This window comes from Sebastes fasciatus, chromosome 19 (assembly GCF_043250625.1).
Source record: "Sebastes fasciatus isolate fSebFas1 chromosome 19, fSebFas1.pri, whole genome shotgun sequence".
NCBI classification, from domain to species: Eukaryota; Metazoa; Chordata; class Actinopteri; order Perciformes; family Sebastidae; genus Sebastes; species Sebastes fasciatus.
Window position 1 is genome coordinate 7648684 of NC_133813.1, and position 27112 is coordinate 7675795.

Genomic DNA, 27112 nt, shown 5'->3' on the forward strand with positions numbered 1-27112 from the left:
CCTTGTCTTAACTTGAGACTTGACTTGGGACTTGCCCGTCCTGACTTGGTACTTAAAACTAACAAATAATGACTTATTTGGGATTTTAAACACACTTTATGAATTGGATTTTACTTTGGACTTACCTGTCATCACTTGGGACTTGCCTCTGGATTTCATAAGATGTGAGACTTGCAAAACAAAACTTCCTTCCACCTTTGCTCTCCTACAAGCTCAACACTTGCAAGCTGTCAGAAGATAGAATTATTATTTTGTTTTATTGTTTTGTCCCTAATGAAATGAAAATTGTTGCATGCATGTTTTTTATGCCCTCTAACTATGTTTCAAATTCACCTTATTAATACTCCTTTGAAACAAGAAGCGTTACCACGGCAAATGATTATAAGCTGATGAGGATAAAATGTCATACCTGCCACCTCCGGTGCTTCCTGCACTCAATTAAAGCCGGTGCCCCCTCCCTTGTTGCCATAGAACAAGAGGCTTGCCAGCGAGAATAAATGGAGCACAGCTACTGCAAACAATAATCATGGAGTTTTGCACCAGAGTTACACCAAACTGAGTTTTTGTCTTTTTCAGAAGCTTTTATTGATCAGGACATCTCTTAAGAAATGATTCTGACAGAAACAGCTTAGATCGTTTGGCAGTACAGTAGTAAAAACATAACCTGGAAGCATTTTGATTTTACTGGAAAATAAAATAAATCATTCACTGATCCTGTCATGTTCTTGTCTGTTCACCTGGTGAGACTTCTTTTCTTCTCTGGACTTCTGGAAAACTTTAACAATAATCCGAACTCTGCTTCAAAAACAATAGAAATAGGAAATCTATACAAGGGCAGACAGTCTGCTCACCTTAATAAACTGCAGCTGGGGGCACCCAGAGAGAGAGAGAGAGAGAGGAGTCTTCTTATTATTCTGAAAATAAGACCATTTACTTGGTGCCACAAGGACAAACAGATGTCTGGTCTTAAAGTGAAATCACAACTGAGTTTACGCAGCTGCTGGGGTATGTTAATATTCACTGATGTTGAAGTCTTAGATGGAAATAATCTTGGAAGTACAAACACAAGGACAGACTGACTGTCTCCACAACAGACAGACGGAAATAAGATGCTCGGAGGACGGATACTCTCTGGCATTATTCAACTCATTATGTCTCGAATGTGTCTTCTTTAAATGCTATATTATTGACAAAGAACTTCACCTTTTCCTTTTGTGGATTAGTATATTATTGTTGAGCCTTGTCAAAGGAGATTATATATCTATCTATCTATCTATCTATCTATCTATCTATCTATCTATCTATCTATCTATCTATCTATCTATCTATCTATCTGTCTATCTGTCTATCTGTCTATCTATCTTCAGTTTTATTCTGAAACCATCTAAATTCTACAACTTTACTGTGTGTCCAGTCTGCAGACACCACGGCGCTCAGCCACACCGTCACTGGCCTCAAACCAAACACCATGTACGAGTTTGCCGTCATGGTAACCAAAGGCCGCAAGTCCAGCACCTGGAGTATGACGGCGCACGCCACGACGTATGAAGCAGGTAGGTCTCTCAGACACACACTCTTGTTTCTAGTTCTGTCATTGCGAGGACCCCGTTGGCATAACACATCCCCCCTAACCCTAGCAATAAACCTTTATATTATTTCACCACGAGCTACACCCTCAGGATTTAGACCACCTCTCTTTTAACCTAATCTGATCACAGCCTGGAGAGGAGACTACATGGACTACAGTTTTTCTCGATCGCTTTGGCTCATTTTGTGAAACAGTCTAAACATTCTCTAAACTGTAAGTGCAATTGTCACAACAGTTTCATTGAACATCACAACTCTATTGCGTGTTTGCAAAAGGTAGTAACTCACCCGAAACACCTCATTCATGCTTCAAAACCAAGTTATTGTGTCAGTAAATTGGCCGATGCCGCTGAAATGAAAAGTTGTTTTGTCATTGTGTGAGCAGTACTGGTCAAAATGTTTAGATGTTTTTTCACCACGGAAGTCAACCCTGGAAATGTTTCTTTTATACAAATCTCTGTATTGTCGACACTGACTGCGTACTGTACGATACCGGAATGTCAGTTTTGTCGAGCTGAATGTGTATCACACTGAGCTTTTTAGATTCCCATTTCAACACTAGGTCAAAGTTTAATGGGAAAAGTCAATACTGTACATTACACAACGCCACTAACTTCTTTAAGGCATTAACACAGCTTATGATTTTTAGGTTGTACTGGGCTTAGTTTAAAAGCTAGAGTGAAAATACTGACATCATATGCAACTAGAAAACTTAAGGAATCCATTGTCATAATAGCTTGTCGCGAAGGAGGTAAAATAGCGCTCCAAACTTACGTTAAATTTTAGCGAGGAAAACCTGGTATGTGGTCCCTTGAACTCTGACCTCCAGATATGTGAATGAAAACGGGTTCTATGGGTACCCACGAGTCTCCCCTTTACAGACATGCCCACTTTATGATAATCACATGCAGTTTGGGGGCAAGTCATAGTCAAGTCAGCACACTGACACACTGACAGCTGTTGTTGCCTGTTGGGTTTCAGTTTGTCATGTTATGATTTGAGTATATTTTTCATGCTAAATGCAGTACCTGTGAGGGTTTCTGGGCAATATCTGTCATTGTTTTGTGCTGTTAATTGATATCTAATAATTAATATATACATGCATTTGTATTAAGCGAGCATATTTGCCCACTCCCATGTTGATAAGAGTATTAAATACCTGACAAATCTCCCTTTAAGGTGCATTTTGAACAGATAAAAAATGTGCGATTAATTTGTGATTAATCACGATTAAATATTTTAATAGATTGACAGCCCTATTTTTTGTTGTCAAACTTCTCATCCTGAGGTCAAGAAGAAACTTTACACGCTCACAATTGTGTTAAGTTTAGAATTCTAGTAAGTGAGGGATTCTTTATTCAGTTGTAATAAAATGTTCCTCTGTCACTTCCTCTTCACTGACATGTAAAACAGTCACGCAGACACAGACGGTTCAGTTTTTCTCCGGAGGATTTGTTCAAAGTCATTCTGGGAAAAACAGGTATACGGGGGTGGAACTTTTTTTTATTTTCTTCCCCTGCCTGAACAGCGATTCCTGTTAATAAGGGGTTTAACAATGCACAGAAATCCTGTTTTGGTTCAGGGAGGTGTAATGCAGACACTCCACTCTCCCCCGCAACAACACAACAACTCTCTGCAACAATGAAACCCAACCGCAGACTGAAATCAAAATGTCAAGGTATCCCTTTCAGGATGTTTACAATCATGTTTGTCGGATTTGTCACCCAATTAAGCGTGAACGGCATTACCCCCGCCGGCTCCCCGGGGCCTGCTGGAATACATTGACATTCAGAGCGAGCAGACGGACTGAGCCCACTCAGTCCCTGCAGTGATCCACCAGCTCTGGACACACAAACACTGACCACATTTTCACAGAAAAAGCTGCCTTTGCTGCAGCCCATAATACCGCTGCCTAAAGCTGCCCACACATGCTCAACGGTAAAATCCCTCTGCGCTGGCGCTGCCATTGTTTTTCAATGAGGAGGAAACGCTACCCTTGGCGTGGCGCACCGCTCGAAATTGCCACCGAGTGCTGCGGTCAAAGTTCAAACTATTTCAACTTTGACCTCCGTTGTCGCTGACATTTCAAAGCGCAACCGATGAGATAACAGTGGCAACTGCTGTTGTTGCTTAGAAACAGTAGGCTTGTTCGAGACGAGCCAGGCCTTCGCAGAATCGATCACCGCCGATCGCCGTGCAATGCATGCCGGTTAGATTTGTGTCCAACTTGATCCCGACTTGCTCTGACGTCATGCACACGTGGGCAACGATAACCTCACGAGATCGAGGCGGCCGCAGTTTTTAGAGCCAGGAGCCGCAGTTGCTCTCCACCGACTGCAAGACCCAGGGCATTATGGGAAAGGCCTGGCTGTCGCCTGATCAAAAAGCTGATTGGTTCTTAGTTTTGACAGCGTACACCACGTGTTGTAGAAAGTCCGAACTTTCTGTGTAGTTGTAATATTTAACACTAGATTGTAGGCTATTAGTCTCATGTTGTGCAATGAAGGTTTCATCTGTTAACAAACATATCTTGTGTAGTTGATAATAATAATTATTAATTCATAGTCAAGTCATAGTCAAGTCAGCACACTGACACAATGACAGCTGCTGTTGCCTGTTGGGCTGCAGTTTGCCATGTTATGATTTGAGTATATTTTTTATGCTAAATGCAGTACCTGTGAGGGTTTCTGGACAATATCTGTCATTGCTTTGTGTTGTTAATTGATTTCCAATAATAAATATATACATACATTTGCATAAAGCAGCACATTTGCCCACTCCCATGTTGATAAGATTATTAAATTCTTGATAAATCTCCCTTTAAGGTACATGTTGAACAGATACAAAATTTGCAATTAATTTACGATTAATCGTAATTTTATTTTAAAAAAGTAAATATTTAGAGGACCGGTGTCTAACGGCGAGGTTGCAGATTGCAACCAACTGAATTGGTGATGCTGATGAGGCTGAGTAGTCAACCATTCAGTAGACCTGATTATAAACTGAAGATGTAATTATTTCAGTTTTGGAACCACTGCTTTCCCCAACAGGTATGTGAAGATGTATCTTCCTGAGGCCTCCCTCTGTATTTATGAGAAGTACAGGTTGTCACCGTCACTAACAGGCTCAGCTGGAACTTGTGATTTCCTCCAGCGCATCATGTCAGATTTAATAAGCGGTTTCATTAGCCAATGTTGGGATGTGAGCTTTGAGGCCTGCCCCAGTGTGAAACTTAACAACTTGTCTTTAATCACATCTATAACTCCACGGTGACAGTTGAGTATTAAAAAAAAAACCTGGTTGTGAGGCCGAGTGCTTGACATTTTCACATCGGGAGCAATGCCACACGGCAGTTCAGGACAAGTGATGGAAATTACCTTCTGCACAGTTTTCTCAAGTTCAAGCAGAGCAGATAACTGAAATACAAGAGACCCACACCAAACCCACAGACGGAGGCGAGAAATAACACTTCCCAAAATGTGGAACTATTCCTTTAATCACATTAGTGGCATTTTAAGGAACATTCAAAGGTTCAGGAATCCCTGAAGCAAAGCGCTTTGAAAGGCGCTATATAAATGCATAAGTCCATTCAACATTTAACCCTGGTTACCCTGATCAAACATCTCATTTATTCACCTTAACTACATTTCAGCAAATCGTCTCCTGGTTTACTTAATTGTTGAACTTCTGAACGCTGTAACCTTCATCAAACTGAAGCTAACCGCACCTTTAGTTCATCCTACTACTGCTGACACTTGTGCTTATTTTTCTCCTCTTTTTCCTAATTGACAGCTCCTGGCTCCGCCCCCAAAGATTTGACAGTGATCAGTCGCGAGGGAAGACCCCGCGCCATTTTAATCAGCTGGCAACCGCCGATGGATGCTAACGGACGAATCACAGGTGAGGGTTTCGCACAGATATGCCACCCTACTCATCCAAGGTAGACTGTTTACTGTTCAGTTACTGTGCACACACACCATTCATCAGAGCTAATATTTTGTGGTATTTTGATTTTCAATTAACCTGCTGATCATTTTTTCAATAATACATTAATCATTGTCATCTGTTAAATGTCTGAAAGTAGACCAAAACATTTTTTTCTTACAATATCAAAACACTGTTCAAGAATACAAGAATAAGCTGTCTATCCAAACACACACACACAAACACACACACTTTCTTCCATTGTTCTCCCTCCTCCTCTGGGCGATCGACCCGGCTGTAAACCCGTCTGTTTTAACGAGCTCTGCTGCTCCTGCAGCGTCCTGGAGGACGAATCAAACGCTCCCTGCAGGGATAACAGCACAACGCAGCGGCAAACACACACACTCATACACATCAGATATTTTTAGATCTTATACATATTCCTCATGTTCATATTCTTTTGTCTAATTCCGTAAAAATGATTTATTCAGTTGTATATCTCACACCTCACATCTAAACACATGTCTGTTCTAATCCTGTAATGAAACTTTCTTTATACAAACACGTTAAAATATAAGTAATCGTGCTTTATCGGGTCTTATAAACATGGATAAGAAGATGCTAACGTTAACCGTACTGCACTGTTAATTTAAATATTACTCTTATTAATTTTATGATTTATTGTCCGTCAGGTTACATCCTCTACTACACGCTGGATAAGAACATGCCGATAGATGATTGGGTGATGGAGGCGATCACCGGTGACCGGCTGACCCATCAGGTCGTGGATTTGAACCTCGACACAGTTTATTACTTCAGGATTCAGGCCAAGAACGCCAAAGGAGTCGGCCCGCTGTCTGAGCCCATCCACTTCAGGACCGCCAAAGGTCTGTCAGAGTGCGTGCGTGCATGAGTGCGTGCGTGTGTGTGACTGAAGATCAAGACCCACTTTATCTGTAAATGTATTCCTTTGTTCCATATTTTATAAGTTTGCTGATTCTCTCTGTTGCTCTTTCAGTGGAACATCCAGACAAGATGGCCAATGATCAAGGTAGGCTTTTCCCCTGCTAGTTTGTCAGTCTGTGTGTGTGTGTGTGTGTGTGTGTGTGTGTGTGTGTGTGTGTGTGTGTGTGCCTGTGTGTATGCACGCTTCAAACTAACTTCAAATTCTTGATTTTAAAATCCTTCTTCAAATCTTCTCATTTCAAGTCATTTGATCAGATCACTTCTTTGTTTGTCCTTGATATTTGTATTGACTTTTAACATAACAAAAAAATACAGTATCTTTGACCAGGTACTAACAATTAATACTTGAAAATAAAAACAAAATATGCTTGCACTTTTCTAGTATTTAAATTGTACTGCCACCTTCCTAAGTAAAATACAATCAATGTTTATACAGATTTGCCAGGTGTACGTCACTGGGATTGGTTTATAAATGCAAATTCTCAATTAATTCGAAAAAATAGAATTCATTGAGAGTGTTTAAAAACTAGTTAGTCAGCGAGCAGAGAAGTTGAAACTGTTAGCTGAAAACAATGAATAAACTGGTCAAATACTAAGCTGACAGTGTCAACAGTGTTAAAGAAGCGATGGACAGACGGAAACAGTTTGACACCACTGAAATATGTTGTTAATCAAAGGTTCAAAAAAGGGGGAGTCCAAGGCACTCTTCTGGCAAAAAATAAAAAGCATGGTGTGTAACCCTGTGGGAATCTGTAACCCAATCTGAACATGTACCAGCATTGTTTTTATGATTTAATCATGATATACCCATTTGAATAAAGGCTTTTTATTTTTGGCCAGAAGAGTGCCTTGGACTCCCCCTTTTTTGAAGCTTTGTGTACCCCACCACAGAGCACCTTCATCACACTGATTTGAACTTCCGAGCACTATGGACTTTTTACCTTTTATGTTATTTACCAAGTTTGGTGAAGATTGGATTAAATATATAGGAGACAATGCAAAAAAATGGGTAGGCCAAAATGGGTGCAATTGAAAAGTTATGAGCAAACAGGACGAGTAGGCTATTACTAACATCATGATTGCTATAATCTCACTTTTAAATGTGAGATTCTCTGTTAGTTAGGTGTTTTTATTTGTATTTTATGCAAATCTTCATCAACTGTCAATGATATTTTCCTACAATAAAAAACTGAATATTTCAAAAACCGTTACAGACATTGTAATGAAAAGTAGGAGCAGGATTGTGCACATTTGACTATTGGAACAACATTACCATCCCAAGTTATGCAGAAGTATCGCAGGACCAAAAAAACGTACAGAGGAGGAATAACTGTGCCCGCAATTACACAAATTTTATGGAAGCCGACCTTATTATTCCTCAAATAATGCCAGTTGAAAAATGATTTAGAAAAAAGGAAAAGGAGGATGAGGGGAAATAGTAGAGGAAAAGAAGGAGGATAGAAGGGTAAGTAAGTTGAAAAAGGCTAGGACGGAAGGATAAAATGAGGAGAGGTGGTTCAAATCTTGGTCTCATGTACACTAATGAGAAATTATTTAACAAGAAAAAGAGACACTAAAGGAAAATTATTCTCTTCTGGATTTATTTTTATTTTTTCACTTTAAGCAAGTTCTTCTGAGAGAGAAATAAATGGAGAGCGAGCGAGAGAGGAAGAAGAGGCTTTTGTAGTTATTAATTCAGACTTATGAGGGGCGATGGGAAAGAGCTGTTTACCATATTAAAGTTCATCAAATCAACTCAGACATAATTAACGCTCTGTTCGCTGGTTCTATTCATCAGCCGCAGCAAACAGCCAGCAGAAGGGGACATGATGCTAATGATTGAACGCTCAAAACTTTTTTAATTTGCATCACGAAACTCTGAAGTCTCACAGCAGCTCAGAGAACATGACCAATCATTTTGTAGTTTTTAATGTTTAATTGTATTTTCTTTAAAGCCTTTGCATTTTAAGTGTAATGAGCATTAATATCAGTCTGAAACAGATTCTCACCAACAGTCTGTTATTACACTGTTATGCATGCACAGAAATCATCATCATGTAGTGTTGCATCATTTGATGCCCATAGCACACACTAGCAAACTGCTCCAGTGCATGCTGGAAACCAACAGCAGCACATCATCAGCAAACAAGAGTACAGCCATGCTAGCGGCTCTGTGAGGCTGCACAACGGTGCTTTGAGCTAAATGCTAATTGCAGCATGCTAACCACATCCATGATGCTCACAATGGCAATGCTGTCATGCTGATGATAAGCAGGCGTAATCTTTACCATGATCACCATTTTAATTTAGCCATGCTAACATTTGCAAATGTAATCACAATCTATTTAATAGTTATTGATATTTTATCTAATACCCAAATCAGTCTCACGGCATTTTGTGAAATAGTCACAAAATTGAATCTATTTGATTTGTGTACATAGACACGAATTTCCCTTTTTTGTGACGCTTAGCACAACTTTTAACAACCTATTTTTTATGTTTTGTCCAGCAAAATGTGATACACATGTCAATTTCCGATTCACCCTTTTCAAAATAAAACTATTTAATTCGACTTGGTTAGGCTTAGGCAACAAACTACTTAGTTAGGCTTCGGAAAAGATCGACTTGGTTAGGTTTAGGCAACAAACTACTTAGTTAGGCTTAGGAAAAGATCGACTTGGTTAGGCTTAGGCAACAAACTACTTAGTTAGGTTTAGGAAAAGATCGACTTGGTTAGGTTTAGGCAACAAAACTACTTAATTAGGTTTAGGAAAATATCGACTTGGTTAGGTTTAGGCAACAAAACTACTTAATTAGGTTTAGGAAAAGATTACGGTTTTGGTTAAAATAACTCCCGGAAGAGCGGTTACTTGAGCACAGAAGTTACGTTACAAATAAATCAACTTTGACTTCTGGTTTCATACGGGACACAAACACCAGTCTCCTTGGTGAAACTCCCGTGTTTTTTGACCCACTCATCCACCCCGACCTCCTCCTTACACGGCATTCGCCGCTCTTTATACTTCCCGGTTCACAATTCCGTGGATAAAATACAAATTGATTTTGTGCTTACCATCACGAAAATATGTGAAATTCGTGTACACGAATCAATACGTTAAATTTTGTGACTATTTCACGAACGGCTGTGCGACTGTGCTCTAATACCACAAATGTCAACATTGTGCTGGCACTAGAGGAAAAGTCAAGGGATCACCAATGTCATTAAGATACATCTTCTTGGAACCATGAATGTCTGTACAATACGCCAATCCATCCAACAGTTGTTGAGATATTTCAGTCCAGCCACCCCTAGAGCCATGCCGCTAACATGTCTAAAAAACAGAAATGCAGTCCTATGCAGGTCACTTCTTGCTTTGTTTAGAGACAGAAAATAAGAAAAAGAATGGGTGACAAGTGACAACTCTTGCAAAGCCAGAGAATGTGCTACAACTTCCTGCATAAGGTCTACAGTTTGACCCTTTTGACTCAGTTGCCACCCGAAGGAGGTTATTCACTATTTCTCAGAAGAGTTCCGCAAACAATTAGACTTAAAGGGGCCGACTCTCATCCTAGCTGCTTCACACTTGACTCCACCAAGTGCATGCTGGACTTAAACCAACAGTACTACATCATCGCTGGACCAAATCTGTCCACAAAAAATCAGCAACAGAAGGGACAACCCTGGCAGAGAACGCGCTATGTCTACCTGCCAGGAATACAGATACAGCTCTCAACCCGTTCTATGATCAGGAATCTATATCACTGAGGAGTCCCAGTATATACTTGACCATAACATACAAGGTGGATATGGCACTCAGACCACCTTTGTTCAATGAGCTCACTGCTTTCTACAAAGGCATTCTGGGAATTTTCAGTGCATCTGGACTTAAGTGCAGTGAAGCTATGGGGACACTGAACCGGAGAGTCTCAACTCCGGTGTCAGGGTGTTAAATGGTGCTGTTTGTCACCGACAGATGTGTGTGTCTCGTGTGTGTGTGTGTGCTTGGGTGGGGTATGTGCACATGTACACACTGCGGTCCCTCTCCATATAAATCAGAAGCGTTGTCAGGGGAGAAGGGAAGATTGATGTTCAGCCTTGTTACTGTGAGCCTTACACTGTAAGCACACACACACATATATACACACTGTTTAATGCACACACAAAGACAGGCTGACAAGAAAGATAATTAATGTGTGTGTGTGTGTTTTCAGAAACATGAAGATTTTAAAATCCAGCTTTAATCAAACTAGTTTCTGTCGCTTCAAACTGCAAAAAAATATCAAAACTCGCCACGGCCTCTGCTGCTGCTGCTGCTGCTGCTGCTGCTGCTGCTGCTGCTGCTGCTGCTGCTGCTGCTGCTGCTGCTGCTGGGTGGCGGGAGAAAGAAACCAGCGTTTAGCTTTAAAATGTGGGAGAATTATGTATTGTGTCTGGCTTTGAGATGTTAAGGTCTTCAGATTCAGTTTCGTGATGGCGGGCGACAGTGTGGAGGTTTTTGGAAATCTCTCTCGTCAGTTTCCAATCTCTGTTCTCTGGCAGCCTCTGTGATGATTTGTTTCTGACTTCCTCCTCCAGTGTTCCAAATTCACGTACTGGCTCAACTGCTGGTTAGTTAACTAGGGAAAGAGACACAAAACATTTGTTTTAGGGAAGATTTTGTTTAACTATTCTTTAAAATTCATGTCAAAGTTAACGCGATAATGGCAATTACTAATTTCTTTAACGCAACTTGCAATTTTTTTAGGTTGTGGTCGCTAGAGTCGCTAGCCGGTGAAGTTAGCGTCAACCACAACCATTTCCTAACCCTAACTAAGTGGTTGCTTCCTGTGAAAACGGAAATTTATTTTGAAAGGACACTATGCATGTAACGATCGTATATTGACACGCCGTCCCTGGTCCGTCCAAAAGTAACGCAAGAGGGGTACCCCGTGCGTCGGTCTCCGATGCCGAGGGGCACTGCAAGCGGAGGAATTTGACAAGTTGTGAGTGAGAATGTTTTGGGTAAGGCGAGAGTTCAGCAGGCTTCCCTGGATTAGCCTATTAAGAGGCTCCAAAGCAAAATTGCTGTCAGGCCCCTGTTGATTCCCTGACCCCACAGCCCCTCTCCTGCTCTCTTTACATTGTGTATGTACCCCGTGGCCTCCAAATCTCATTAAGTAAACAGCAGATTATAAATGGCAGCTTCATTCTTCACCCAGAGATCCAGAAGACAAAAAAAATCTCCTACTGGAATAATACTACAGGCCTCACTATGAGAACCCATGAAGTGTTAGTATCCAGGCAAGGTCGATAAAACCTGAGAGGGAGCACACGTATGAGATGAATGTATGTGTGTGTGTGTGTGTGTGTGTGTGTGTGTGTGTGTGTGTGTGTGTGTGTGTGTGTGTGTGTGTGTGCGTGTGCGCACCGTCTTAACAAAGTAATTTATTTCCTAACAAGGAACCAATCTCTCTGTCCGAACCCCCTATTTCATCCGCAAAATGACTCTCAGCTTTTCCTTCTTCATCTCCGCCATTTTCTATTTTTTTCTTTCGTTCCTTCCTGATGTTCCTGTTTGTTCCTTGTATCTGCAGGTCGAGGGGGAGACCACGCCTACTGGCCGTCTGACACCAATCTAATCGACAGGAGCAGCATCAACGGTAACACACGCACACACACACACAGACACAGACACTGTTATTCTGCTTGACCGAATCCGACTGTCAGGAAGTAGAATCACATTTGTGTTCATTCTTGGACTATACTTACTGCAATGGAACCAAATCTCCCGAGAGCTGAGCTAATTCACAGCGCTTCAGTTGTTTTTTCTTTGATCACTCTGCTCAGTCATGTCTAAACTTAGTTTAATGACTAGCTGCGTCCTGACGGGAAGCTGCAGCCCGCTGATTTACAGTCCGTTAGGGTTGCTTCCTGTTTGTTGTCGTATCACCGCCGGCAGGAGAAATTAATTAGATTCACTATCTCACCATCAATCAGTGTTTTTACAAACTGGAGAAAATAAACTTTATGGAGGAACAGGATTAAAAGAGTGTGGTGGCATATAAATCACCCGCTTGTATTTTTTAATATAATGCGCCAAAAACAACAACAATATTATTGATAATAATTTTAGGACAATGACAGGGGAAAAGATGAGCTTCTAGCTTTTACGACGAGGAACATCCAACTTGAATATGATAATTCTGATGACAGTAACGAATGATTATTATTACAGCATCACACATTTCATATTCACATGAGAACATTTTTACTATTTTCCTTTAACCCCCTAAGACCTGCGACTGTACTGTCTTTCAGAGGCTGTAACAGGTTCAGTTTAAGAGCTAGAGTGAAGTTGCACATATCATATTAAACAGAAAAATCTAAGGAATCCATTGGTGCCATTCCATGTCATGTTAGCTTGTCGAGAAGGAGGCTCAGTAATGCAAGTAGAAAGAAGAGAAAGTAGAAATAAGCATCTGAAAATATATGCATTGTGTTACAACATATAACAACAATAAATTTGGAAAAATAAAAATAAGAAATATGTAAAAAATGTATACTACGACATATAGTGTAAATAATAATAATGGCGAAAAATGGGGTCTATGATTAAGTGAAAAAAGAATAGTAACCTATGAATAAGTAGATTAGATTTGATGTACAGTATAAATAAATGCACAGTTGAATTATTGCACAATTTTATTGTACTGTTAAATCAGTATTGCACAGTTGAAGATATAAATGAAGTATGGGGTTATAGCTGCTGACAGGGATGAAATAAGTTCAAAGGTCAGTCTATCGACTCAGATTGTCTGACACTGTGAGGGAGGAGCTGAAATGTTTGATGGCCACAGGCAGGAATGACTTTTCGGTGGAATGAGTCTGAATGTACTCCTCTGCTTGACCAGCACATCATGGAGTGGGTGGTAGACATTGTCCAAGATGACACGTAGCTTCGAAAGCATCTTCCTCTCTGACATCGCCGCCAGAGAGTTCAGCTTCACTCCCACAGCTTCACTGGTCTTGTGGATCACTTTGTTGAGTCTGTCGGCGTCCTTCCGCTACCCTCAACCTGCTTCCCCGGCACACAATGGCAAACAGGAGAGCACCGGCTGACGCAAACTCATAAAACCTCCTCAGCATTGTCTGGCGGATGTTGTCTGCTCTTAGTCCAGTCCAGTTTATTGTCAATGTGCACTCCCAGGCTTACATTGATATCAGTGCTTATGCCTACACTAATGCTAATATTCATGTTAATGCACACACTAATACCAAAGTTAATAGCAATAATAATACTCAAGCAAATGCTAATATTATAGCCCATACTAACATTAATTCAACATTAACGCTAAAGATAATATTCATGCTAATGCTAATATCAATCACAATACAGACTCACTAATGCTAATGTTAAAGGTAAGGGATACACTCGTGCTAATGCTAATATTAATGTTAATACACACACTAATGCCAAAGTTAATAGCAATACAGCAACACTGAAACTACTGCTAAAGCTAAAGCTACTGCTAACAATACAAATCATGATCATAACCATAACTGTCTCTCATTTCTATTTAAAGAAAAACTGTTCCGTTAGACCCTCCTCGGCAAAGAGGTCAGAGGTCAGGGTCGGTAGCTGGCAGTGATTCAGTGTCTCATTGGAGGACAGTTGAGCAGCATGTGTGTGTGTGTGAGTGTGTGTGTGTGTGTGTGTGTGTGTGTCTAAAGACGGTCTCTCTAACATTTTGTCAGTGTTGTAGCTGCTGCTGCCGGAGGCGATCATAAATCCGTCCTCTCTGACCTCCGCCCTCCTCGGGCTTTATGGCGGGTCAGCGAGGGCAAAGCCTCGTTCATCACCTCCGCCGTATTTCATCTTTAACGCGGTGTCATCCTTTATATCGCAGAGCTTCCTCTCGCTTGAAAAACGACCTACAGAGTATAGTCAACCCCCCCCCCGCCACCGACTCTTTCCATCACGTCGCAGTACGTTTACTGTCTGTACAGAACTCAGGTGTTCTGATGTGGTTCTGATCCACTGACAGTGTCTGAGCAGGTCTGTGTGTCGCACAGTTTGGCTGCTGATATACACATTCGCTAAAACGTTATTCTCTCATTTTCTCCAGAGGAGGTGATGTAGGCTGTTGTCGAGGCTGAGAGCTTCAAACCACTCAAGCAATTAAAGTAAAATATCTCAGCTTTGAGCAAAAGACTGGCTGCTCAGAAGGGCTTTTTAATGGAAGACATTAACATCTTGAACCCCTCATGTTCCCCTGAAACTTCACTTAGCTGAAATGTACAACCATTTCCCTCTCTGTATGACGCCTGACCTCATACGAAAAGCTTCACACTTAGTACAAAAAGGATTGACATTGTTTATTACTTATAACATAATGTAACGCAGTGCTCGAGGTGGGCCGATACTCACCGGCACTTCTTCATTTTACTCCCTGGCGGACCGTCACTTGTTCTTGCTCAGCGTTACTTCTCACAAGCCGCCTGTTCCCTCGTCTGTAGGTCAATGAGTTTCTGAATGGGTTTTTAGTTAGATGCTTGAAAAAAGGTCTTTGATTAACACAAGCTTAAGAGATTTTGTTCTACAACATAAAATACATCAATAAATACCCCACTCATGAATTTTGAAGCCTTTATGTGAAGCCTTAGTCTCATCTACTATACGTCATCATGCCGACTCGTCCGCCAGTGACACCCACTTTATATAATTCCAAGATTGTTTAGGGACCCCAGTATGCAGAAATATTCAAATACATAATTTTAGAGTAGGCGAAAATAACACATTTATACTGCAGTCAAAAAACTGCATATATGGTTATCATAAAGTGGGCCTGTCTGTAAAGAGGAGACTCGTGGGTACCCATATAACTTATTTTCATTCACATATCTTGCGGTCAGAGGTCAAGGGACCCCTTTGAAAATGGCCATGCCAGTTTTTCCTCACCAAAATTTAGCCTAACTTCGGAGCATTATTTAGCCTCCTTTCTGACAAGCTGCTACAGCCTCTGAAAAGTAAAGTCTTTTGACAAAAGACATTTTGACATGGCATAGCAGGAAAAGCATAGTTTTAATTAATAACATTAATAATGGCTGCATTTCATTAAGGTGTTGCAGTTCCATATCTAAATTCCTGTTTGCCTGGCTTTCTAAATAACACTCATTATCTCCCACCTGTTGTTCCAATTATCCAATCAGGGCACACCCCGTACTGTTTAACATGGATGCAAACATCCTGAAACTGTTCAGTATGATGGTAGAAACCACAGCACATACTGTAATTCAGCCAGTGGATATGGTTTTATATCCCATCAACCATCTCTGTCGGTGCTGATGAGACAGACTGATTCTGTTGGAGAACGTTTGTTGTTCCTTTGAACATTTACAGGTTTCATTTAGGAGATTTTAATACTTGTCCATGAAGGATAGTGGGAGAATATTACCAATAGAACACGATATGATCAAAATATGACCATTGTTTGGTCTGACAGATACTGTACATGTTTGTGATGTTCACATTAAAGCCCTGATTTCCTTCCTCTGGTTTCTCTTCAGAGGAGGTGGGTTCGTTTTTTTCTCCTCAGCAGTCGATCATGTCTTTGATTTGTCCCTTCAGTGATACGGGGCTTCATGTCCCAATCTACAAAAAAAGAAATGTATAAATGAAATAAGTGGGAATCCCTCATCATTGGTGCTTTGTTTGACTTTCTTTGTAGCTGCTTCAGCTTTGTTTCCCTGCTGGATTTCTGGGCTTCGTGAGGACTTCTAAACTTCCTGTCGCCCCTTGTGATTTGTTGATGTTGTTGTGGCTTTAAACTGACTGAGCAGCTGAGGGCTTCTGATTTATTCCACACGGTGTCTCTGAGCCGCTGGGGGATTCAGTGCCGTGCTCAGGGGCATCTCAGCACAGGTTGTTAGTGTTACCCGTTATCATCGCTAACATACATGTTGCTCGCGGCTCGGCTTTGACTTCCTCTGTCAGCGGCTGCTCCTGTCACTCATAGGAGTCATCCACAACTATGACATTTTCTCTTTTACGGTCCATAAAATTCAGATTTATTTCATGAAACAATTCTCAAAAGTGCAGTGATTATATGTGTCATGTGCTATATTTAAATGTCACCTCAAATGTTGAGTTATTTTTCTTAACTACTTCTACTACTACTATCTTTTCAAATCTTTTCATTTTTTATTTCTCTCATCTTGAACTCTGGCGCCGTTACATAAACTGTTAGCTTGTGGGTAGCGAGCAGAGAAACATCATAGTAGGAAGTGTATGTTTAGATTTCAGCTGTCAAACACTTTGTTTACATTTCCAAGAAATGTGGTAGAGGTCTATTTTTTCATGTAACCCTCCTCCTCCTGATCTAACAGAATGGGTAAGGGAGGTGTATGTCGCCCACTGTTGAGAGATCTAATCACATCTGTAGGATTTCATTTAAATCTCATATTGGCGTACAACATTCCTTAACAAAGCGTAAAACATTTGTAGCCAATGATGTGATGATAATGACAGGAAGTCATGTCTTCCTCTATTCTGGGCCTGAGCAGAGTGATTAGTATGTCAGTCCATCCATCCCACTCTTCTATTCACAGACTGATATCTCAACAACTGCTAGTCAGATTGCCATCACATTTTCTGATCACATTCTTGCTCCCCAGAGGTAGAAACCTTTGGATTTTAATGACCTCCACGACCTTTACTATCGCACTTTGAAGACAAGAACAAATGTCAGCAAAGGGTCAGATTTCTGTTTGAAATAGCATGTGAAAAAAAAAGTGAAAAAAAGATGATGAAATCTAACTTTAAAAAAAAAAAAAAGAAGAAGAAAAGAAAGTGTTATTGTGGTCCTTGTGCTGCAGCTCTAAGCTGTGATGGATTGTGGTTTTCATTGAGAGAGACGACTGAATGGAGAGAGAAAGAGAGAGAGGGAGAGAGAAGGTGAAAGAGGTAAAGTGCCTCTTACACATATTTTTCTTAATCTGTCTTTCCTCCATCTCCTCCATCTCTCCCCTCTTCCATCCACCTTTTTGCCCTTTCTCTTCCTCTTAACTCCTCTCTATCATCCCCCCACCACCACCACCACCACTTCGACTTCTTTGTCTTCCTCTACTCTCTCTTTTTCTCTTTAACACACTTCCCTCTCCCCTCCATCCAGACTTTATGCTCCTCCGGTGTTTCCTATTTTCTCTCTCTCTCTCTCTCTGCTCCAAGGTCGAGTTAATGAATGACAGAGCGTGTCATCAATTCCCCTTTCTGCCTTTACACCTGTCATACGCTCACACACACACACACACACACACACACACACACACACACACACACATACAGTGTATTGATTGGTACAGCAGCAGCAGCTTCGTGTTTTCAGTCCAACGTAACCACTCGGGGTTTTAATTCTGGAGGGTTTTATTTTGTAGTTGTGTGCGTTTATGTTATTAAATTTCAAAACAGATTTCCTTCCTTTGGCTAAACAATTTCTTTTATTTCTTTTATGGACTGTACATTTTAATTAAAAGACTTTAATAAGGTGGATTAACGGGATCATGGAGATTACATGTATTACTGTAATTAGCCTGTGTTTATGTTTCAGTTGTATTTTCTGTGCTGCTCCTCACCTCTCAACATTTCAAAATGCAAGTGCAACAGTTTAGGTTAATAGAAATCTTATTTTTAATCCTAAATCTACATATTAAAATGAAATAATTTAATTTAATTTGTATGTGATTTTACATTTCTGTGTATATGACGTATGACAAAATGTAACTGCTAATTTTAAATATTTAAATGAAAAAATTAGGATTATTTCTTGCCAAAAGTAAAATAAAAATAAATACTATATTGACAAATACATTTTAGTGTACTGTAACTAAACTTGAGAAAGAAATTGGTTAATGTATTGTGAAATCTGTCAAAGTCAACTATTATGAAATAGACCAGTATAAAAATTCAAATACAAAAGGCCCCCGTTATTTTCACAAGAAACAAAGTAAAATCAGGACATGTTTCAAATAGTTTTAATTTCATTTTCATGCTTACTGAAATTTAAATGTTCACATTCAAGTTCTATGTTTAATTTCAGTGTTGGCAGTAATTGTATTTTCAAACATGACAATCTGATAAAAACATTTCAACTTAGTTATTTATATGTCATGTACCCAAAAGTGAAAAATCTGATTTCAAATGAATTAAGTTATTTCATTTTAATATTGGCAGCCATAGACTTTCATAATCCTTAAACCCTTAATTCAGATAAAAAAAACTTCGTACTCAATATTTTCTTGCCTCCTCTTCTCTTTTGTATGTTTTTCAGAGTCTCCCATTGGTCAGATGCGTCCACCTCACGGCAGCGCCACGCCTCAAAAGAACAGTAACCTCCTGGTCATCATCGTGGTTTCAGTGGGAGCCGTCACGGTGGTCGTGGTCGTCATCGTGGCGCTCATCTGCACCCGGCGCTCCTCGGCCCAGCAGAGGAAGTAAGACGTTTAATTCATCCGTGTGATGGCAGCAAACAGCTGTCAGGGTAACGAGGCAGATGGTTAATGATCTGTTCTGGTTGCTGTGTTTTCAAATGTGTTCCTGACGGTTCAGACGGTATTATTTATTAAACCCATTTGTCAGATTTCAGTTTTGTTTTATTTTTAATCCAGTTCATGTTGTTTCAATCTGTAATATGTTAAAATCCAGTTCATGACATTTCACCTGATGTTATTTTGGAATCTAGTTTGACCAGTTTCAATTGGTATAATCCAGTTTAGCATTATTTTATAATCCAGTTCATCAAATCCAATAAATTTAAATTGCAGAACAGCAGATCAGCTCATAAATTTACAGTCCTTGTCTTCCTCGTCTCTCCATCCTCCATAGTCTGTTTGTCTTCATCTCTATTCGGCTTGATTGTGTAAATTGCAGCATACACGAGCAAGGCAAATGGTTTTATGGTGGATGTACATTTCCGTCATGGTACAGGTGAACGGGTGCGTTCATGCTCTGCTGGGATTTGGAGGGTTGCCTAGCGACCCGACTCTAATAGCAGTCTACCCGTGGTTCACTGTGTTGTCCACTAACATCAATTCATCAGTGTGTTCTTCTTCACATGTTTACCTTTTCCTTCCTACCTGCGCGCTGACTTCCTCGCCTATAATCTCGTCCTCTGTGCAGGAAGAGAGCGAGCCACAGTGCCAGTAAGAGGAAGGGCAGCCAGAAGGACTTGCGGCCTCCTGACCTCTGGATCCATCACGAGGAGATGGAGATGAAGAACTTGGAGAAAGCTCCCAGCGTCGCCCCGTCTGGACGGGATTCACCCCTCCAGTCCTGCCAGGACCTCCCCCAGGTCGCACACAGCCAATCAGAGAGCCAGATGGGCAGCAAGAGCAGCCACTCAGGTACAGGATGGATGTTATTAGTTATTTAAATAACCATGACTAACTTTTATTTACTTGTAATACTGTTTTTTTTTTCTTTAATAATTTGAATAAAGTACATTTTGCTTTATTTATTAACTTTGAGTCTGTCTTTAGATGCAAAAAATGATAGGGTTCATCTCTATGTTGCCTGGCAACATCAAAATGTCCACAATATGTCGAACACTTAGATTAAATTAGAAATTCATTTTATAATCTGCATGCTAAATATAGTCTTATTTTCTTCATTTCTGTGGTGCTAACTGATTCATTTATATCCATTACAAGCCTTGATTACATTAGCTGTATAATGAAGACTGATTCATCACGAGTGTATTAAGTATTAAATATATAAATGAATTCTCCCCGAGGAAAATAATTAGCTGAGCTCATTTTAAATTCTCCTTTGGCAGCTTAAAGAAGGGAGAGAAAATGAGACAAGTTTGAATCCCTGTTTTCATATTTGATTGTTCTGATGTTCCAGGAGCCGACGGTGACGAGGCGTCCAGCATCATCTCCACTCTGGATCGCTCCCTAGCTGGCAGGAGGGGAACACGAGGCAAAATGATGATTCCTATGGACTCACAGCCGAGCAACACACGTAAGTAACACAAGTCTGTGCGTGCGTGTTTTCTGGTTCTCAGGAGTTTTTCTTTGCACAAAAAAATAGTCCAGGGTTCTTACGCAGTATGGAAAAGTATGGAATTTGATCTTAGTAATTTCCAGGTCTGGATAAGTATGGAAAAAAGAAAAGCGAGTACAGAAAAACATTTCTGTTTCCAGACTACTGCTCCTATTCTGTTCAGAATAATTGTTTTTAGAAATTCAGAATTTCTAAAAACAAATTGATTATACAAGCGTGTTTTTCATGGCGTTTGGAGCAGCAAGTGCAGCCAAAATGTTTACCACTGTGTGAAAGAGCGCGGGCCAGAGCGAGCTCAGTGTCATTGAAAGTGAGGCAAGAAGTAGGCTACGGCGTGCGACTGAACGCACTCCTACGCAACGCTGCCTGTACGTCAAATCCAGGGCCGGCGCATCCATAGAGGCAAACTAGGCAATTGCCCAGGGCGGCACTTTGGCAAGGGCAGCGAAATGTGGGCCAACTTTTCATTACGAGCTAAATAACAATAATAATATAATAATAAAAAGTAACCAAAAACTGCAGGCTGACAACACAGAGCAGAACGCTGCCTGTCAGACCGGGCAAATCTAATACTTTCACTATTGGGGGGGGGATACGAGCGGCCCCTCCTAATTTTTTAATCCACATTTTGGTTGAAATCTGATTGGCTCAGACATTTACATCGTGAATGTGACGAACTGTGACTAGTGGCCCAGCTGGCCGGTCTTGTTTTGATTCAGTGCAGTGGTTACGTCCTGATACAAACTGAGGAGGTATCATTCACTATGAAGCTTCTTGAAGGTCTTCAGCAACATCAGATTCTCTTTATACCAGAAAAACTCTATTAGTGTTAAAATTACAGGATCACTGGGGCCAGCTAGACCACTAGTCACAGTTCGGGCATCTGATCAGGATGCCTCCTGGAGGTTTTCTGTGCACAGCCAACTGGTAAGAGGCCCCAGGACGTAGACCAAGAACACGCTGGAGAGATTATATATCTCGTCTAGCCTGGGAACGCCTCGGGGTCCCCAGGGAGAGCTGGAAAACGTTGCTGGGGAGAGGGACGTCTGGAATACCCTCCTAAGCCTGCTGCCCCAGCGACCCGATCCCGGTAAGCAGAAGAAAATGGATGGATGGATTAATGGCCTCTCGAAGTCCCAGGGTGGATTTCTGTCCAAGCTGCTAATATTAGGGTGGCATAATTGTTTTTCACCTAGAGTGACATTGCCCCAACTGCAAGATGTTTCACAGTGGAACGTCGTCCACCTTTCTGCGTAGGACTTGTGGACTGAACAGCCACAATGGGTGTTTTCTGATGGGGCTGGCTTTACAATCCCAAACACAGGTTTGCCTGGTTGGTTAACAATTCCAAATGGGAAAAGAGAGCTGGATGCAAACTTTGTGTAAAATCGTTTGACATCTCAACCATGGGAGAGGCGACGAAGACGCCGAAGCACTGTAGTCTTGTCACAGCATCCTCTGCATCCTGAGTCACAAATCCCAGGTCAGAAATGGTCTGAACAATCTACTGAGAAGTCTGGAAATTTGAGTCTGGAAAAATTTTGAATTTTGAAATGGAAAATGTGTAGGAACCCTTGTGGTAAATTCCAATGTGGTCCTTTGTAAGGACTGTTTTGTACCCCAAAGAAGTCCACAGATCCTCAGTAAATACCTGATTCCTAAATCCAGGACCAGTCCCAACATTAACTGAATATATTTTACATTAAGCTTTATATTATAGTCATGGTTCTTCCTGTTGGTGCATGGAACGTCAAGTGTCTGCGTCAGTGGGGTGTCTAAGAGTGACGACGGTGGTCAGACAGTTCATCTCTCTCTCTTCCTCTCCGTCTGTCCCAGGGTGCTTTTAGATGTAAAATGTCTTTTATGCAAAAGTGAAGTTGAGGGAAGAGAGAACACACACATAGACTGAAAGTCACACACACTTTCCCACACAGATAATTAGCCTGGATGTTCCCTCAGACTGACTCCGAGGACAGAGGGGAGAGGGATCTGAAGATGAGTGAATGAGGAGAGGAGGGTGGGCAGAGGAAAAACAAAGAGAGAGAGATGAAGAAGAAATGTGAAAAAGAGAGACATTCAAGAGAGAGTTCAATTCCATTTTCGGTTTCAAGTCCTTTATTATCTCATTCACAACAATGAACAGTGAAGCAGTCGTTGGCAATGCTCATTAAATATGTATTAAGAATGAAAATCATGCAAGTAAAAGCTAAAAGAAGAATCTAAGACATAAAATAGTGCAATTTAAAATATAAAATAAAGTAATATAAATTTGCGGTAGACAGTATTGCAAATGAATAAAATTGTAAATATATATTCGTGATGAGAAAAGTGAATATATAATGAATAATAAGAATAAATAAACAATTTAAATATACAATGAGTAATATATATATACATGTATATTTATATGCTGTCAATCGATTAAATATTTAATCTTCATTGATCACTTAGAAGTTATAGTCACTGACACACTGACAGCTGTTGGCCTTAAGTTTACATATTTTTTATGCTAAATGTAGTACCTGTGAGGGCTTATGGACAATATGTGAGATCATTTTGTGTTGTTAATTGATTTCCAATAATAAATATATACATACATTTCCATAAAGCAGCATATTTTCCCACTCCCATGTTGATAAGAGTATTAAATACTTGACAAATCTCCTTTAAAGGTACATTTTGGTCAGGTAAAAAATGTGATTAATTTGTGATTAACAGCCCTAAGATCCACCTGTCTATGTAATATCTGCAGGTTACACCACATCACATTCATGAACACTCTGTAGTCTGTGTAGAAGCACATCATCTAATTACTACTTTCTCTCTCTGTGGAGTGTGTGTGTGTGTGCAGTCACATCACTCTGAGCTGAAAGTTTCATTCTGTAATTACCCTGCTCGCAGTCCGTCTTTAAGGATTCGTGTCCTCCTTTTTTTGTTATTCTTCTGTCGTGGTGTTGCCGTCTACTGCAGCCGTAACAAACCGAAGCTGCTGCTCTGAACAGCAACAATTAGGTTACTACGCCGGGTGTTCTTTTCTGGAGAGTGTGAGTCAGCTGGTGACTGATCATTTTTTCTAGCATGTGACAAGCCCTCCTGTGTGTTTACGTAAATGTGTGTGTGATATGTGGGTCACGATAAAAACAGGAAAAGTCTTCAGGCGTTCCCTCTGCCAACACGCAGACCTGTCCTCTACTCTAATCTGATCTATTTTTACTCTCTTTCTATCGGTTTCGCTTTCTGTCACGTTCATAACTTTTTTTTTATCTTTTTGTCAAAGTTCAGTGAGGAAGACTTCCTCATTCGGTCTCGTGTCCTCCTTCATTCCTTCTTCCACCTCTGTAGCTTTGATGCTTTTAGACTTTCTATTTTTCTACTTTGCGATGTTGACATTTGAAAAGGTATTCTTCATTCCTGTTGCACTGATAAATACGACAAAAGTCCAGCAGTACAATAATCAGCCATTATATCTACAATTGTTAGCATGTTTTTAACTGACAACATACATGTTTTAGACACCAAATTAGGGCGGGGCAATATGTACAGTAGATACGACACTTGTTATTATTGATACATGCTACTTTTGAGCATGCACAACACAACGACTTTATGTTAACTTGAATGAGGATAAAATAATTCAACTGTGCGGCTCTTCAAGACTTAAAATCGGACCCAATTGATAAAATTGTGATAGTGGATTGAGTCAGTTTGTGGGGGTTTGTGACGTTCAAACGGTGTCCACCGTTTTACAGCCACAACAGTAGTGACAGAGTCGGCTACGGCCGAGCTTATGATGTATTGGCTGTTCGTCTAGTGTTTTTGTAGAGAAAAACAGATTCAAAAATAACTTAAAGGAAAATAAATCTCACCAAATGCAATAAAGGTATCAAAATCTTCATGAAATGAAAATTAATGCTGACGACCTTTGTTTAGAAAATTCACAGTGATGTTTTAATTTCTAGTTATTAGATTAATTTGAACAAATCAGCAGTACTGCCTTTAAATGATTGCAACGACCTAATTAAAAACTGGATTTAGAACTACCCGTAGTGCCCTGTTTCAGATATCCTTTCATAGATGACATTATCAATATAGAACGCTAATGTACAAATGAGGATGGATGGCCTTCCTAGGTAGATTGACAATAAGTTTTTTTTTTAGCAGTTTCCAGAACACAAGTGCTCACCATCTAATCACCAACAAATGCAATTCTTGCAGAAATCTCCAAATGTCAAAAAGAATTTAAACCAAATCACAGCATGGCTTTTTCTATGATGTTCCTCAAGGTCTTGGTGTGTTAATGTGGTATTTTGGAGGGATTATTGATAATTTTATATCAATTCTTGAGTGGTAAAAAAGGTTAAATTTAGCACCAAATCTGTGTAACAAATGGTATCAACCCAAAAATTGAAACAATTTATGAGACATACAGTAAGTGAGCATGGGAATGGACATCGCAAACTTATATCATAATGTTCTACGCTCTTATACACTTTCACAATTTATTTTAATTTATTAATTAATTTGTATTTCTTATTAATGACTAGAATAATGACACACGGTGCTGAGCTGCATCTCAAATTAATCTTCAGGTTCCCAGCTTTCAGATGGTGTACACCACTTCTATGTGACATCCACTGTTGACTATTTCTCTACCCCTAAACATCCCTATCCTCCATCCATACCCCTCTAAAAAAATAGCGCAGAATGGTAAGGGGTTAAATCAAGTAGTATCAATAGCTAACAGCATTTATTAATGTACAATGGTCTACACTCCCATTTTTTTGTGCTAGTATGCTTCATTTACGCCCAATAACAGGTTTTTGTGAAATACAAGATGTGTAGAGTGAAATGGATGAGCATTCTTCTGAGTTGGATTTGTATTGTTGGTGTAATATTGCAAGCATTGAACCAAACTGCAACCTCTTGCAGATAATGAACCAACGATGTTGATCGTGTGATAATTTTAAAACGCCTGCAGGGTCGGCACTGTTTCTATCTTTGCTTCTGTCTCTTTCGCGCTCTTGTTTCTGTTACTGAAGCAGCTCGAGGCTTCTTCACTTTCTTCCCTCTGCTGCCACATCTCTACTCGGCAGACCACAGACCCACTGATCTATTTATCTACCTTCTGTTTTTATCACTTTGTGTCTGCTGTCTGGTTTCCTTCTCTTTCTGTCTCTGGTTCTATCACTTTGTTTCAGCTTTTATCACAGTCTACCTGTGTGTTTTAAAAGCGTTTCTGACTTTTTTCTGACCCCCCACACACTCTCTCTCTCTCTCTCTCAGACACACACACTTCCATTAACCTGTAGCTCACTGCACCAAACTCATCAATATTCTTAGTCAATAACGGTATTGATCAGACTTGCTCATCTCTGGTCGTCCCCGTTGCTGTAATCAAACCCTGCTTCTCTTTCAATGATCACAGCACAAATACAGTTCACACACACACCTAAAGCTGCTGATCACAGCCTTGCTGCTTCCAGATTATCAATAGTTTACAATCAATACTGGTATTGATCAGGGTTTAGTAAATCAGACAAAGTGGTTCAAAACAAGAGGAAGCAGGAGGCAGAGGAAAACTACCTCCCCCCTCCGTCTTTCCTGTCAGTCGTTTCGAATTCAATTGTAAAAGCTTTAGTGACGTGTGTTACGTAAAGAGTATTGCACATCGAGGCAGCGTTGTAACAGAAACTGAGGAGAGAATGTTTTAAGTATGTTTTTGTTGATAACTCGTGACATTTCATAATGTGCAGTGTGCAAAATAAGTCAACGCTGACTTGGTTTCACTCGGGACACAAGTTGAAACCCCGGTAGGTCTCACACAGATGCTAAAGGGCGCCTCGTGTGTCGGTATCAAATGCCGAGGGGCACTGACCAAGTGTCAGTGTTTGATGAGTTGGGAGTGAGAACGGATCGATTACAACTAAGCAGGCAGCCAGATATAAATTACGACTGTTCACGCAAATTTGTTTTAACGCCACTAATTTCTTTAACTCATTAACGCAACTTGCGATATTTAGGTCGTAGTGGACCAACTTTTAAAGGTTGAGTGAAGATACTGGCGTCATATGAAACTAGAAAAACCTAAGGAATCCATTGGTACCAACCATGTCATACTAGCTTGTCGCGAAGGATTAACCTCCTTAACTTGCACAAAATTTTGGCAAGGAAAAACTGTTATGGCCATTTTCAAAGGGGTCCCTTGACCTCTGACCTCAAGATATGTGAATGAAAATGGGTTCTCTGGGTACCCACGAGTCTCCCCTTTACAGACATGCACACTTTATGATAATCACATGCAGTTTGGGGCAAGTCATGGTCAAGTCAGCACACTGACACACTGACAGCTGTTGTTGCCTGTTGGGCTGCAGTCTGCCATGTTATGATTTGAGCATATTTTTATGCTAAATGCAGTACCTGTGAGGGTTTTTGGACAATATTTGTCACTGTTTTGTGTTGTTAATTGATTTCCAATAATAAATATATACATACATTTGCATAAAGCAAGCATATTTGCTCACTGTCATTTTGATAATTATAACCATATTTAAGCAATAAGGTACATTTTGAACAGAAAAAAAATGTGTGATTAATTT

General features: G+C 40.3%; 2 protein-coding genes across 5 annotated transcripts in view; one reads left to right on the forward strand and one right to left on the reverse strand.

Moving 5' to 3' along the window:
• The window catches only part of dcc (DCC netrin 1 receptor), a 330153-nt gene that overhangs the window by 271307 nt on the left and 31734 nt on the right, over nt 1-27112 (forward strand). For all 4 annotated transcript variants that reach the window (XM_074617402.1, XM_074617403.1, XM_074617404.1 and 1 more), the window contains exons 18-25: nt 1415-1553; nt 5380-5487; nt 6204-6398; nt 6530-6562; nt 12052-12117; nt 18784-18946; nt 19632-19855; nt 20358-20474. In XM_074617402.1, the coding sequence (XP_074473503.1) occupies nt 1415-1553; nt 5380-5487; nt 6204-6398; nt 6530-6562; nt 12052-12117; nt 18784-18946; nt 19632-19855; nt 20358-20474 (1045 nt within the window). The remainder of the gene's footprint in view (nt 1-1414; nt 1554-5379; nt 5488-6203; nt 6399-6529; nt 6563-12051; nt 12118-18783; nt 18947-19631; nt 19856-20357; nt 20475-27112) is intronic.
• spina (spindlin a) overlaps nt 1-27112 on the reverse strand; it is a 391527-nt gene that overhangs the window by 218630 nt on the left and 145785 nt on the right. The window lies entirely within an intron of this gene.